This window comes from Canis aureus, chromosome 28, assembly GCF_053574225.1.
Source record: "Canis aureus isolate CA01 chromosome 28, VMU_Caureus_v.1.0, whole genome shotgun sequence".
NCBI classification, from domain to species: Eukaryota; Metazoa; Chordata; class Mammalia; order Carnivora; family Canidae; genus Canis; species Canis aureus.
The window spans coordinates 25362482-25378582 of record NC_135638.1 but is presented as its reverse complement, the minus strand read 5'-3'; the positions used below and the strand labels follow the sequence as shown (position 1 = coordinate 25378582).

Genomic DNA, 16101 nt, shown 5'->3' with positions numbered 1-16101 from the left:
TACAACTTTGTACAGTAGATCTCTAGAGCTTATTCATCTTGCTTAACTGAAACTTTATTCCCATTGATTAGTAACTCCCCATTTATTCCTTCCCCTAGCCTCTAGCAACCACCATTCTACTTTTTGATTCTATGAATGTGACTATTTTAGATACCTCATACAAGTGAAATGCAGTATTTATCTCTCTGTGACTAGCTTATTTTATTTACCATAATTGTCCTCAAGGTTTATTCATGTTGTCTCATGTTGCTGAATTTCATTCTTTTTTAAGACTGAATAATATTTATTGTATTTATATACCATGTTTTCTTTATTGATTCTTCTGTCAGTGGACATGTAGTTTGTTTCTACATCTTAGCTATTGTTTTTTTTTTAACTTTTATTTATTTATGATAGTCACAGAGAGAGAGAGAGAGAGAGAGAGAGAGAGGCAGAGACATAGGCAGAGGGAGAAGCAGGCTCCATACACCAGGAGCCCGACGTAGGATTCGATCCTGGGCCAAAGGCAGGCGCTAAACCACTGCGCCACCCAGGGATCCCTCTACATCTTAGCTATTGTGAATAGTGCTGCAGTGAACACAGGAGTGCTGATATCTCTTCAAGATTCTAATTTCAGTTCTTTTGAATGAATACACAGAACTGGGTATTTTATTGCTAGATCTTATAGTACCTTATTTTTGAATTTCAATACATTGCCATACTGTTTTTCATAGTGGCCACACCATTTTGCATCCCCACCAACAGTGTACAAGGGCTCAAGTTTCTCTACATCCTCACCAACTCTTATCTTTTGTTTTTTTGATAATAGCCATCTGACAGGTGTGTGTGGTAATACCTCATTGTGGTTTTGATTTGTATTTCCTTGTTAGTTAATGACATTGAGCATTTTTTAAAGATACCTGTTGGCCATTTGTAGGTCTTTCGAGATATTCCTTTTCAAGTCCCTAGCCCATTTTTTAATCTGGTTATTCGGGGTTTTTTTTGCTGTTGAGTTGTAGGTGTCCTATATATATTTTGGAGCTTAACCCCATATCAGATGTATAGTTTGCAAATATTTTCTCCCATTCTGTATGTTGTCTTTTTACTCTGTTGATTATTTCCTTTGCTGTGCATGAACTTTTTAGTTTGATGTAATACACTTGTTTGTTTTTGTTGCCTGTGTTTTTTGATGTCATGTCCATGAAATCATTGCCAAGACCAATGTCATGAAGATTTCTCCTGTGTTTTCTTCTAGAGTTTCACAGTTTCAGGTCTTATGCTTAAATTTTTAATCCATTTTGAGTGGATTTTTTGGTATCGTGTAAGATAAGGCTCTGTTTGTATGTGGATATCAAGTTTTCCCAATAACATTTGATTGTTCTTTCCCCCAGTGTGTGTTCTTGGCACCCATGTTAAATTAGTTGACCATTTATGTGTGGATTTATTTTTGAGCTGTTTTGCTCTATATATCTGTATGTCTGTCTTATGGCAGTACTATACTGTTTTGATTACTATATTTTGTAATATACCTCCCTCAAGGTTGATTGGGTTATGTATGGTCTTTTGTGGTTCCATATGAATTTTAGAATTGTTTTTCAATTCTGTGGACATGCATTAGAATTTTGATATGGACTGTGTTGAATCTGTTGATTGCTTTGGGTATTATGGACATTTTACCAATATTAAATTTTCTAGTTCGTGAATACAGGATGTTTTCCCATTCTTTTGTTTGTTCCTTTCTTTCATTAGTGTACAATTCTTTTTTTCCTTACTTACTAGTTAAATTTATTTGTAGGTATTTTTCCTTTTTTTGTGTGTGCTATTGTAAATGGGATTGTTTTCTTAATTTACTTTTCAGATAGTTTGTTATTACTGTATTTATACTGCTTTAAAAATTACTTTTGTTAGGGATCCCTGGGTGGCGCAGTGGTTTAGCGCCTGCCTTTGGCCCAGGGCGTGATCCTGAAGACCCGGGATCGAGTCCCACGTCGGGCTCCCGGTGCATGGGGCCTGCTTCTTCCTCTGCCTGTGTCTCTGCCTCTCTCTCTCTCTGTGACTATCATAAATAAATTTTTTTAAAAAATTGCTTTTGTTAATTGTTACTGATAGCATTACATTATGAAGAAATCAATAAGGATTTTTTTATCAATAAGGATTTTATTGAGAAAAATGACTGTAATTTTTTAAAATTATAAACCTTAAGGCATATTATAATTGTTTTGTTGAATTTAGTTGCAGAAGTTAAAAATAAATTAACCGAATTGTTTTCTGAAGTAGGAAGAATCTTGAAAATCTATTAAGATGAAGGAAACTACATTATTTTTAGAATAAGTTCAGTTTTTGGGTGAGGTATTGAATTCTATGAATACTTCAGTATTAATGAGATACTTTTGTATCTTTGGTATAATACTGAAAATATGTAAAATACTGGAATCCTTACCGTGTGTCTGGTTTTGCCCTTCAAAGCCAGCCAGGGATAAACAGAGGAGAAGAAATGCTGCCTGTTCATTTAATAGATTTCAGATCTTGGAAAATTCACATTGCCAGCATAGTGTCATCATTCATGGGTATACTGTCAATTCAGAAAGTCCCACTCTTTGAAATGATTTCCCACAGTTTATATGTAATGCACATGATATGGCAAAATCAGAGCTCCATGCCTTTCAACCTCTGCTTCTCCTCACCTCAACTTTCTTGTTTTGGAGCAGCAGAGCTCCTAGGATACGGTATCCATGCATAAAGCCTCACTACACTATTACAATTTCTTTTTCCCTATTCCCTGGCCTAACCTCTCTCTATGATCCCATCCCATTAACTGTGAAACAGAAAGACCGTTAGCATTCAAACACTGTCATGGAACAGAGGAAGAGGTTCATTCCAAAGTTGTGGATTATAGAATCTGTGAAGAAGGAATTCTAGGATGCTCCCAAATATGATAGAGATAATTGTTATATGTTCTACTTGGCTGGATTAGTTAGTCAAGGAAAGTTGACTTTCCTTTGTATTGTAACCTTAAGCATATTATAATGAAAATATTCAAGTGTTAGGGCATGCACATAAGAAAGGGGACAGGCCACAGAGTATAGGCCACAGATGTGGTCATCATACATTTTTATTTTGTATTCTGATGGAAAATGTGATTTTTGCACTGCTAAACAAATATACTAGTGACTTAGGTTTCACAATTTGTTGTTTCACCATTTGCATAATTAATATCATGCACTTTGCCAGATAAAAAATTATATATTTTCTCCCACCCTCATGTCTCTGTTTTCATAGCTGATGCAAACTCAATATGAACCAAACACAGCTTTTGTTGATAGTAGCTGTGTAAACATATGTAAACATTACAGGTAAAATTTCCTAGGAACTATAAATAAGTTAAAAAAATCTTAAATCAAAAATCTTAACAAATACCTCTTATTTCTTGGCATTTTTGTTGTTGTTGTTGTTGTTGTTGTTGTTGAGAATATTCCTCTGTTAGAAGTGGTCAACTAATGAATGACAGCCTGCTTACTTATGTGTGAGTTACTTGCATCTTCAGTTTGACTATTCCTTTTCTTGCTGATTTTCTTGGCATCTTTGGATGCTTTCCAATTTATTAGGAATTGTCTTTCCATGTTTCTAATTTCTTTTCCATCAAGAAATTCTAAGAAAAGTATATATGTTAAAAAATGTAATATATAAATATATAGATAATATACATATATATATATGTCGTATATATATGTATATGTATTTCTGGTTTAAGGCATATGAACTTAAATTATACCAGAGGCTGAAATAAATACCTTTTAAAAATTATCTTATTTACACAGCTTCTTTGTTTTTACTGAGCTTTTACTTCTTTTTAATTATTTTTTTCTGATTTCAAAAAGAATATGTGCTTATTATAAACAACTGAAACATGATAGAAAAAACATAAAAAGACTCTATAATTACTATCCATAACTCTCCTTCCCATCACTGACAAAGATAATCACTGTAAATGATTTGATATATGGTTTTCCTTCTAGGGTCACATGTAAATTATATTGTTATTTTTAAAAACAAAAATGTTGGGCAGCCCCGGTGGCGCAGTGGTTTGGCGCTGCCTGCAGCCTGGGGTGTGATCCTGGGGACCCAGGATCAAGTCCCACATCGGGCTCCCTGCATGGAGCCTGCTTCTCCCTCTGCCTGTGTCTCTGCCTCTTTCTCTCTGTGTCTATGAATAAATAAATAAAATCTTAAAAAAAAGTCATATTCAACAGAAATTAGATATTATCTGTTCATTTCCATATTATAGTTGTTCTTAGGAAAAAACAAAATGTATTTTATGTTAAGGTGAATAAGAAATTTTATACATTTAGCATGGTATTATAAAAGTACATACATTAATAATGCTTGTTATATTCTAGGCTTAACCAACTGAGCCACCCAAGGGCTGCTATTATATCTTAGGATATAGGATATGGTAGGGACAACCCACAAAACTGGTCTCTTGGTTTTGTTTCAGCCATATTTATATTTTGTGTCTCTAAAAACTGTTTTGAAATCTGAGCATCTTAAATTACACAGAATAATTTTTATATGCTGTAAGATATTTGGAAAATACAAAAAAGTGGGGAAAGAAAAAAATTAATATTGCTTGTGTTCTACAACCAAAAATAATCACTAAAACCCATTAACAGTATATTTTTTAACATTTTTTTGTTTTCTATGTGTGTATATTATATAAAGTTGGAGTTCTCTATTTTCATAGCATTCTGTCTTAATTTTTATTGCTATATTGTGATGATTTTATTGTATCTTTCTTTAAATGCAAATTTTTAATGGTTGATAGTATTTAATTATATTTGCATATATACTACATATACTATAAAATATTAAACTATTCCCTTATAGGACACTTTGTACTATATGTAATCACATGAATACAGGTGGCCTTCATTTGATAAAAAGGACTTTTTTTTTTAAGGTTTTATTTATTTATTCACGAGAGAGGCAGAGACACAGGCAGAGGGAGAAGCATGCTCCCCGCAGGGAGCCTGATGTGGGACCCGATCCCGGATCCTGGGAATAATGCCCTGAGCCAAAGGCAGACACTCAACAGCTGAGCCACCCAGGCATCCCAAGACTATCTCTTTCTAACAAAATTTGCTGTATAGAGGTTTTTTTAAGTAAATATGTATTTTCTCTCATCATCCATGTAATGTCTTCCAGTGGATCCCAGAGTAAGAAAAGAATGTAGTAAAAATTTTTAAATCATGTTCTTACAGGGTGACAGTATCCTCACACTGATTGCACTACTGAAATTATTAATAAATATGATGCATAATACTGTAAGATCCTAAGTACAAAATAAGTGAAACTGGAAATATAAACTAGAACCATAAACTCTATAAGTATAATTGTTTCCACATCTTTTCTCATGTTTTTTCTTTTAACTGAAATTAGTACTCTCCAAATTATAATGTAAGAAATTGGCTAACTGTTCTATTATCAAGCATTTTCATCCTTAAAGCTTTATATTAAAAGTCATTCTTTTATGCTTAGTTTTCCCAACCACTTGGATTTATTGGTATCTTTCCAAATGTGTTTTTATCAGTAATTGTATAATTTGTTAGTGCATTTTTGTGTGTAATATGTGTAAATCAATACATATTTTAAAAATCTGGTATAAAGATAAGGAATAAAAATCCAAATCTTTTACCATCATCCCTTTTCCCTCATGTTTATGTTTCAGACAGAGCCTGAGAAATGACTGTGCCTCAGTAAGCCTGATTTCATCCTTTAGCAAATGATCGTGTAGCTCAGGAGGGAAGCCAGGTAATGGGCATAAGATCAGAGACCTCTGAGATTTGTTTTATTTTATTTTATTTTTTTATTTTTATTTTTTTTTAAAGATTTATTTATTCATGATAGACATAGAGAGAGAGAAAGAGGCAGAGACACAGGAGGAGGGAGAAGCAGGCTCCATGCACCGGGAGCCTGACGTGGGATTCGATCCCGGGTCTCCAGGATCGCGCCCTGGGCCAAAGGCAGGCGCCAAACCGCTGCGCCACCCAGGGATCCCTGAGATTTGTTTTAATGAATTGTTCTCAACACAAAATTTGTTTCCACTCAGGCTAAGTAAACCAAATGTGTGGCTTGTTATTCTGTTTGGTGAGACCTGAGTTACTTACAAAACAACTTTCCACAGTCCTTATTGGGATACATCAAACGAAGTCCTCAATTCACTTTTTGTTTTTGCATTTAAGAAAAAGGACATGAGGGATCCCTGGGTGGCGCAGCGGTTTGGCGCCTGCCTTTGGCCCAGGGCGCGATCCTGGAGACCGGGGATCGAATCCCACATCGGGCTCCCTGCATGGAGTCTGCTTCTCCCTCTGCCTATGTCTCTGCCTCTCTCTCTCTCTCTGTGTGACTATCATGAATAAATAAATAAAATCTTTAAAAAAAAAAAAAAAAAGAAAAAGGACATGAAAATAATGGGACACCTTGGATGCCTCAGTGGTTGAGCGTCTGTCTTTGGCTCAGGGCATCATCCCGAGGTCCTAGGATCAAGTCCCACATCAGGCTCTCTGCAGGGATCCTGCTTCTCCCTCTGCCTGTGTCTCTGCCTCTCTGTGTCTCTTACAAATATATAAACAAAAATCTTTAAAAAATAAAAAAAAGGGCAGCCCTGGTGGCCCAGCGGTTTAGCGCTGCCTTCGGCCCAGGGTATGATCCTGGAGATCCAGGATAGAGTCCCACGTCAGGCTCCCTGCATGCAGCCTGCTTCTCCCTCTGCCTGTGTCTCTGCCTCTCTCTCTCTCTCTGTGAGTCTGTCATGAATAAATAAAATAATAAAATAATAAAATAAAATAAAATAAAATAAAATAAAATAAAATAAAATAAAATAAATAAAATAAAATAAAATAAAATAAAATAAAAATAAAATAAATTTTAAAAGATACGTTTAAAAAAAGGAAAATAAGACAAGCTAGAACCAAAGAGAAAAGATTGAAGGGACATAGATACTAAAGTGCTAACAGATTTATGGTGGAATTATGAATGATATAATTTTATTTTCTATATTTTTATAAGAAATGTATATTAATTTTAGGGGTGACTGGCTGGCTCATTTGGTGAAACATGTGACTCGATCTCAGGATTGGGAGTTCAAGCCCCACGCTGGGTATGGAACTTACTTAAAATTAAAAAAAAAAAAGAAATATGTATTAATCTTATAGTCACAAAATATGTTTAGAAAAGATTTATTTTTATAAAAATCGACTAAATCCTATTTATTTGCAGATCAGTACCTTAGCTCCACATCCTTTACTACATCACCTACAGTACTTCCCAGAAATGGTTTCATGAACATAGGAAGATTCTTAATCATCTAACATTAGTTATATTTACTCTGCTGCCTAAGGAAAGTGAACTAATATTGTTGTGTATGGTGGGCAGGAAGGGAAGGAGATGGAGAGTTGGGGGAATGTGCATTGCAGATTCATCTGTACAACTTATAAAAAATACACATGACTGTTCTGGTGTATTCTCTATTTCCTTCCCTTGGCTAGTGGGATCAGGGGTGGCGAGCAGGGTGTGACCTTTGCATATGTATTTTGAGAAATCTTGGATTTTTCTGATAAAGTCTTTGTCAGCCTCTCCCTCTCCCCAAAGAACCACTGCACTAGCATACTGATTAATTAAGGTTTACAACAGCTATGAGCTTTGAAATGTTTTTGCCATGCATTAGTTTTTATACTCAAGTATAGCATGTCATAGAATTTCAGATATAGGAAACTCTTTAATGAATCTCCTTTGTGAGAAGGAAGTGTTTGTATCTCTGATGTTTTATAACTTGGCCCGTGTTGAAGAGCTGTAGTCCATTACCCCCAGTATAGTGCATAATCAGGGTGTTATTATTTCTAAGGAGCTCATAAAGGGCCTCCCTACCTTATTCTCCTTTCAAATGAAAAGAACCCTGTATGTTTCTAGGGCAATTGTCAAGCAATGAAAACTTTGATTAATTTTATCTACAGATCCAAGAACTAAAGAGTCTCTTGGGATCTTCAGAGGATTTGTGCCAATGAGAATTTGACAAAAGGTCAGCAAGTTCTATACATTTTTAAAGAAAGGGTATGTGGTGCCTTAATTATTTCTGAACAGCAGATATTTTTCATGTTTTTTTTTTCTCAATTTTAACTTTTGCTTTTATTTAAAATATTGAATTTAAAGTTGACCGTGTTTGTAGATTCAGACATCATATTCATATTTTTTAAGGCTTGCTGTTAATTAACTAAAACGTTTAACCAGGTCTCTTTCTCTAAGAAAATTATATTAATATAATATAAATGTATACCTAGTGACTTGGACACCAGTATCAGTCTGTCTCTGTATTTGGGTTTGAGACAAACAGGATTTCCATTTAGATCCATCTTCCACAGCTTCATCAATTTGTTCAGTAAAAATTCCAAGTCCTATCAAGAAGAAAAAGCAAAACACAAATATTTCATAATCATCAGCATTTCTTTCATATGAGTTAAACTGTTTTTAAAGGTAATTACTGCTTTTCTAGCTCTAATTACTGCTTTTCTACATACTTAGAAGGTGTACCATAAAACTTTTTTGGATAAAATGGTCTTTACTACTAATTGATCTTGTACACATCTAGAGGAATAAACTAATCTTTAGAATAAGGTGGTGAGGGGACACCTGGGTGGCTCAGTGGTTGAGCATCTGCCTTTGGCTCAGAGCATGATCCCAGAGTCCCGGAATCGAGACCCACATCAGGTTCCCTGCAGGGAGCCTGCTTCTCCCTCTGCCGATGTCTCTGCCTCTCTTTGTGTGTCTCTCATGAATAAATAAAATCTTTTAAAAAAGAGAGAGAATATGGTGGTGAGGACTACAAAGTTAATGAAAATTCTGGAGAATAGCAGCAGGCAAACACCTATGATTCTTCCATTTGTTCTCCTTAAGCCAAGACCAAAATTATAGGATATAAGGGACAATTAAGAAATACAAGGTATAGATTAATTAATAATGTTCTTAATTGCAAAGCTGAAAGCAACTAGCAACGCATTGCTTGGTATTTTTATTCCCAGTATCATTTCTACACCTTTAAGCTTGATACCGGGGCACCTGGGTGGCTCAGTGGTTGAGCATCTGTCTTTGGCTCAGATCCTGGTCCCGGGGTCCTGGGATCGAGTCCCACATAGGGCTCCCCATAGGGAGCCTGCTTCTCCCTCTGCCTCTGTCTCTGCCTCTCTCTGTGTGTCTCTCCTGAATAAAGAAATAAAATCTTAAAAAAAAATAAAGCTTGATACCTTTCAGCCTTGTACATCTTATTTGTATCTTCCATCTTATTCTTTGCTTAATCCGTGTTTATTGTTACTTAAATATTTCATTTTTCCATTTTTGTGAAAATTTCTTTTGGTAAGACTGCATTTATCCTTTAGATTTTAGAAAATCATTTTCTTGTTTATTTTTGTTTTTTTAGAGAGGTTGGGGAGGGACGGAGGGACAAGGAGAGAGAGAATTTTAAGCAGGCTCCACACCTAGTGTGGAGCCCAATGTGGGGCTTGATGTCACAAGCCTGAGATCATGATCTGAGCCTAAAGCAAGAGTTGGACATTTAATAGATTGAGCCACCTAGGCACCCCAGAAAATCGTTTTTGTTTTTTTGTTTGTTTTTACTGTGAGCTGTGACAACAGTTCCCTTCCACATATTAAAAATGCCCACAAGGGGCACCTAGCTGGCTTAGTTGGTGGAGTATGTGACTCTTGACCCCACAGTAGTGAGTTTAAGCCCCTCGCTGGGCATAGAATTTACATGAAAAAAATTCCTGCAAAATTCTGTCATATCATGGAGGTAACAAATGTGGAATATCCAGATATATGCCTCTACCTACATGAAGGAATGGTGTTTTAGGGGACTAAACACAAGGACAGCTGGGTGGCTGTCTAGGACCCACTACAGAGCATTTGGTAGGTAGTTCTCTTAATCTTGAGACCAATGTCTTCCTACATAAAATAGTAAAAATATTTCAGTTGTAGGGATCTCTGGGTGGTGCAGCGGTTTAGCACCTGCCTTTGGCCCAGGACGCGATCCTGGAGACCCAGGATCGAATCCCACGTCGGGCTCCCGGTGCATGGAGCCTGCTTCTCTCTCTGCCTGTGTCTCTGCCTCTCTTTCTCTGTGTGACTATCATGGTCTCAGTTCTGTACTAGACTCTGAGTTATCCAAATAAATAATTTGTGAAAAATATATTGGAGTTTTTTTTTTTTTAAATACAATCCCAGCCTTCCTGGCATTATTGCAAGTCTGTGTCTTCATGTATAAAGTGTGAATAGTTAGGATTAGTTGTTGTGGCATATGAAGTGCCTGGAACAAAGAAGTTAAGTAATATGTTAATTCTCTTTTTGTCTGCCCTACCACCCCTCAGCTAATAACTTCTTAATTTTGGTCAATAGAGAGCAAAAATTATTGTAAGAAAGAATAAGCTTCTGACTTAGTAGTTGATTTCTTATAAGAAAGCTTTCTTCAAAAGTTTTAACTTCATCCTTCAGTATTGGAGCTAGATTATGCCCCATCCGCAGCATTTGTTCAGCAGCATTTGATACAGCCATGATTATTTTATATCAGAATTTCACTGTATTTCTCTTAGTCTAAGAAACTTTAAGGAAGGAATTGTGCATTGCATTTTGTAGTGTTGAATGTGACGCCCATCGTCCAAAAGTTCAGTAATAACAATAATAAGAAAATCTTAAATTTATATAGATAAAAAGAATCCTGTAGAGTTTTTTTAATTGTTCCTCGCTTGATAAATGACCCGCGACACACTCCCTCCAGTGTATGTTTATTTAAGACTAAACTAATCCTGTGCTGAAATATGATTACCCGTTGGATACGCTCTGGTAGTTCATTGCCTTCCTGTCTTTAATAAAATGCTTTCGCTTTCCTGCCCTTCAATGTTACTATAGGGAGCAGACACTTTTCTGGACAGTCTCTGTTTGATAAATGATCATGTCATGCTATCACTTAGAGGAGTGCTGCAAAATACTGAAGAGCTGATTCTATTTCCCATGCAGGGCTGGTGCCCAAGGTCCTGTATAGGCGCCTGCAGTAACTGGCAGTGCTTGCTCTACAATTAATGATGGTCACTGATGAACCTGTATTTGACCAGCATGCTCCAATTTTTATTGGAAATGTCTGGTCCAACTGTCCTAACTAAATCTAAAGACAGCCATTTGTCATCCTCCTGACTGCTTGTCATCATCTGCCTGGGAAAATCTATAATTTTTGGCTTGTTTCTGACTAAACTGTAGAGCGAATAAATTTATCTTTGGGTTACTCTGCTTGTCAGGATCAATATTGAGCAGAGGTTGAATAAATTAGAAACTGGAAAAACATGACAGGCCATAGTGGTTTGTTCGTTTGTGTCTTATAAATCAAATACTTAGTTTATCTAAGAGGCAAGCACATCAAATTTTTTGTTTCCACCATTCATTCTGAAGATGCTCTACCTCATGATAAATGGTCATCAGAAAACCAATGAAGTAAATCGCTAATATATCTGACTGTGAAATGAACTTTTCAGATCATTTTATTGATTTATCAAACTTTGTAGACATAAAAACTATAGGTAAAGATGATTTTTCTAATGTTACTGTTCTTTCAAGTTTTTACACATTTTTGTATCCATGATATTATATGGCTTTATCTGTCATCAAGGCATATAATGTTGGCCCTAGTGAAGTTCATGGCTCATCACCTGCTTGTCGAAATGGAAGTTTTATTGTAAATGGCCAGTGAGGTTTTAATATTTTAATACATTGATGTATACTTATTTAAAGGAGTTATGGGGAAAAATGCAAAGAAGTGTTAATCAAAAGTAAATGTCCTTTAAACTGGAGCCCATTTAAACTATGAAATAGGGCAGCCCCGGTGGCTCAGTGGTTTGGTGCCACCTTCATCCCGGGGTGTGATCCTGGAGACCTGGGATCAAGTCCCAGTCGGACTCCCTGCATGGAGCCTGCTTCTCCCTCTGCCTGTGTCTCTGTCTCTCTCTCTGTCTCTCATGAATAAATAAAATAAAATCTTAAAAAAATAAACTATGGAATATTGTTTGGCGTAAAACCTCTCTTTCTCCTTCTCAGCGGTTGCCTTTGCTATCAGTTTTACTGGAGAGAACTGGGTCATTGCCCACAGAATTTTCTCAGTTTTCTGCTTTTGGTCTCACACTTCTTCCAGCCCTCTTTCCTATTTTTTATCAGCAAAGAAAGAGCTACACCTCTTTTTTTAAGTTATTCAGCCCTCTTGATCTTTTCCCTTCTCTTTTTGGGATCTTCTTTCTCTTGGGTTTCCATTTCCAATCTCTCCCTCTCCTATGGCTTTTATTCTATCTCTTACCTACTATCACTACACTTCTTGAAAGAGTAATACAGAGCAGTATTCGTAAAAGTCCGTAAAAGGACTTTTACGACTTCTATCATTTTGGTTAACACAAATAAAAACCGTAAAATTCTGTTTCTTAAATGTTTATGTGCTTAAGAATCACCTCAGGATCTCATTTATTAAATGCGGGCTCTGATATGTTTGGTCTGGAGCAGAATCTGAGATTCCGCATTTCTGATGCTGATGTTCCTGGTCCTAGGACCACATTTGGAGTTATAAGGGTCTAGGCCACTGACTGTGCTTCCCAACTTTCTGAATAGGCACTGTTCACTGAATGAGGCACTGCTAACCTCGTCACTAGCTATACATTTCCAATCTCGGACTTTTTCAGTTTCACTTCTTTGGAGCATCCTACCTTACCATCCCTAATGGCTTTGTGATTCCACATTTTTGCAGGCTCCCAAATCCTGAATGAATCTCTGACCCCACAAGTAACACACTTCTGACCATAGAAATCCCCAATGTATTAACAAGCTGTTTTATAAAAGTTGCTTTTGAGACTAGAGAAAACATTTCACAAAAAAGAGCTATACTGGGTGGACTGTTGCCTGAGTTGGCCCATGGAAACAATGTATTTAGTTGAGAAAAAGCCCAAGGAATATCTGTGCAGTGACTGTGCTATAAAACCTCTCCAAGTGCATCATCATGTTTCCTGAGCATAGTTTCCTAGAGAAAATAGGAGCAGGTAGTGGCAGACATTCGGGTATCATCAATTCACTTGCTTCCTTTTCTATAATCTACATTTATTCCTTTCAAACTTGTTTCCTTCCCTGGATCACAGCAGACTACAAAATAATGGCTAGAAAAGCAATTGTCTAATCCACCATGATCTCCATTTATGTGCAGACCATTTACAGAAAAGGAATAGCTACATTGATGAAAATAGTAAAATATCTGTTATACTGAGGAAGGAAGGGTCATCTGTACATGACAGGAAGAACCAGATTTTATGGGAAACTACATTGAACATTTCAGCATATACTCTTTCCTCCCATATCTAGGCAGTCTCATTCATGATGGCAGTTTAAGTGATCACATAATCAATATGCTGAAGATACCCACATTCTTCTGTCCATTGAACTCTGGCCTTATATATCCAATTTTCCATGTAATATTTTCTCTGGAACACTACAAAGGCACCTCAAACTCTACATGACCAAAAGTCATGATCTTCTCTCTCTCCCCTGAACCCAACTCTGGAGTTTCCTATTTTCTGTTGTGCAAGGTAGAAGCCAGAAAATCATTATTGACCTCTGCCTCTCTTTGATGCTCCATATATCCAACTCACCACCAAGTTATTGATCACTCTATTTCTGAAACAAGAAAGAGCTTCTACTCACTTCATTTCCACTCCAACTCTATTCAAGTTTCTACCATCTCTTATCTAGTTTAGCCTTTTCCACTCTATTCTCCACACTGTAGCTATGCTGGTCTTTCCAAAATACTACTCTATTACTATTTTACCCCTTGCTTAAAACACCTTCAATGATTTCTCATTGTTCTTAGGTTAAAGACAAAACTCTATCATGACCTAGGTAGCCCATCTACCTATCAGACTCTATTTGTAGTATGCACTACCTTCACTCTCTCTGCCTCCTGTTCTCATCTTTGCTATGCTTTCATCTGCTCCAGGGCCTTTGCACATGCTATTCTCTACCTGGTAAACACTTCTATTCTCTCAGAGCCAGGTTCAGCAATCCCTTCCTAAGGGAATCTTCCACTCAGTGCCCTAAGGCAAATCCCGCTGGTGGAGGCCCTCAGAGTCATATACTTTTTCTTTGTAGTATTTGCCATAGGTGCAATTTTACGTTTGTTTTTGGGTGATTATGTGCTTAATGTTTCTCTTCCCCTCAAGGGTGAGAGCTCTTCAAGACTAGAAACTATATCTGTTTTTTGTTCACTCTCATTTCCTCCATTGTCTAGCAAGCACTACCAGATGGTGGTTGTTATGAATGAATGGAGAAGGAGAAATGAACAAATGCATGCATAAATCAATGGATTTGATGTTAGGAGGAGGACAGGAATTAAAAGGAGAAATTGTATGAAGGCACTTTGAAAAATTTGCTCATTAGAGGGCCCACAGATATAGAAAGAAGAAAGACAGGATTTATCTTCTGTTCTTCTATTTCCTCCTCTAGTCCTCTGCCACCTTCCCCTCCCCTCCCTGTAACTTCCTTGGCCCAGATATCTGCCCTGGACCAATTTTGGGCTAGGGAATAAGAGAAATGAGGGCAGGATTAGAGGATCTTGGGGAAAGGAGTCTTTGGCAGCTGTGGGTCTGTAGAAGTGAGAGGGAAGGGAATGAAATCTCAAATAGCAGGAAGCTTCTTCCAGGTCAGTATCCTGTGCCTCTGCCTCTAACGTAGCCACTCTCCTGGGGCTCTAGGACCTCCAGTAGGCTAGGGCATGGGCATTGTTTGGGAATGCCTATTTCTGTCAGTGATCCAGTTCTCTTTCCTTTTTCCTTTTCTTATTCCTTCTACAGAGCTCCAGGATTTTCAGTTGCCCTGCCAGTATTTTTGTTGTTGTTATATCTTTTCCTTTTTAATTTTTCTCAAATATCTTTCTCACTACTCAAACCAGAATCTTGGAAGATTCAAAGTTATTTAACTATCCTAAAAGACCGTTATTTTTCCTTTTCTCTTATTTCATGTATTTTCTGTAGGTGTATACAAGGAATCTATGGATGTCCATATAAAAGCAGCTTCTCTAAGTGCTAAAAACCTTGGGTAATTATAGGGTTTTTGTTAGGAGTCTCTAATGATACCCACTTCTTTTTCCCCGTGGCACAAAGCTGTCTGTTGCTGAAGACTTTTAGGATGGATGTCAACGACCTTGTTTGGCACATTGAGCTTTCTCTCCCATGGCGCACAGGGTTTGATGTCAGCAGTGTTGGGGCAACTTCAAACAGTGAGCATAAAGAATGGAAAAATAAAAGCCAGAAAAATGGAGACACTGACCCCATTAAATATACCAAGAAACAAGTTAATATTTTCCTGCTAAACTTCAACATGTCCTTTTAATAAGGCATTGGAAGATGATTTGAAATGGACCACAAGAGTACATTTTATTTTTTATTGTTTCTATCATTTTTAAATTAAAATTCAATTTAGTTAATGTATACTGTAGTATTGATTTCAGGAGTAGAATTTAGTGGTTCATCACATATATAATACCCAGTGCTCATCCCACCAAGTACCCTCTTTAATGCCCATCACCTATTTAGCCCATTCCCTCACCCACCTCCCCTCTAGCAATCCTTAGTTTGTTCTCTATATTTAAGTCTATTATGGTTTGCCTCCCTCTCTGTTTTAAATCTTATTTTATTTTTCTGTCCCTTCTTCTATGTTCATCTGTTTTGTTTCTTAAATTCCACATGAATGAAATCATACATTTGTCTTTCCCTGACTTATTTTGCATAAACACTCTAGTTCCATCCATGTTGTTGCAAATAACAAGACTTCATTCTTTTTGGTTGCCGAGTAATATTCCATTATATATAATAAAATATAATATAAATTAAAAATTATATATATAACATAATCCCAATATATATAACCCCGCACACATCATCTTTATCCATTCATCAGTCAATAGGCATTTGGGCTCCTTCCATAAGAGGGCTATTGTTGATAGTGCTGCTATAAACATTGGGGTGTATGTATTCCTTCAATTCAGCATTTTTGTATTCTTTGGAT

General features: G+C 36.6%; 1 protein-coding gene across 7 annotated transcripts in view; it reads right to left on the bottom strand.

Annotated features, from left to right (window-relative positions):
• The window catches only part of PPP1R42 (protein phosphatase 1 regulatory subunit 42), a 65529-nt gene that overhangs the window by 20543 nt on the left and 28885 nt on the right, over positions 1–16101 (bottom strand). For 4 of the 7 annotated variants that reach the window (XR_013367223.1, XR_013367224.1, XR_013367225.1 and 1 more), the window contains exons 5-6: positions 8309–8426; positions 3397–3628 (exon numbers count right to left, since the gene is read on the bottom strand). Coding sequence is in view for 3 of the 7 variants with exons in the window: in XM_077876709.1 (XP_077732835.1) it covers positions 3474–3628; positions 8309–8426 (273 nt within the window). In the remaining 4 variants the exon portion in view is untranslated. Of the gene's footprint in view, positions 1–3055; positions 3629–8308; positions 8427–16101 lie in introns of those variants that run through there. The other 3 variants (XM_077876709.1, XM_077876710.1, XM_077876712.1) reach the window with 1 other exon arrangement.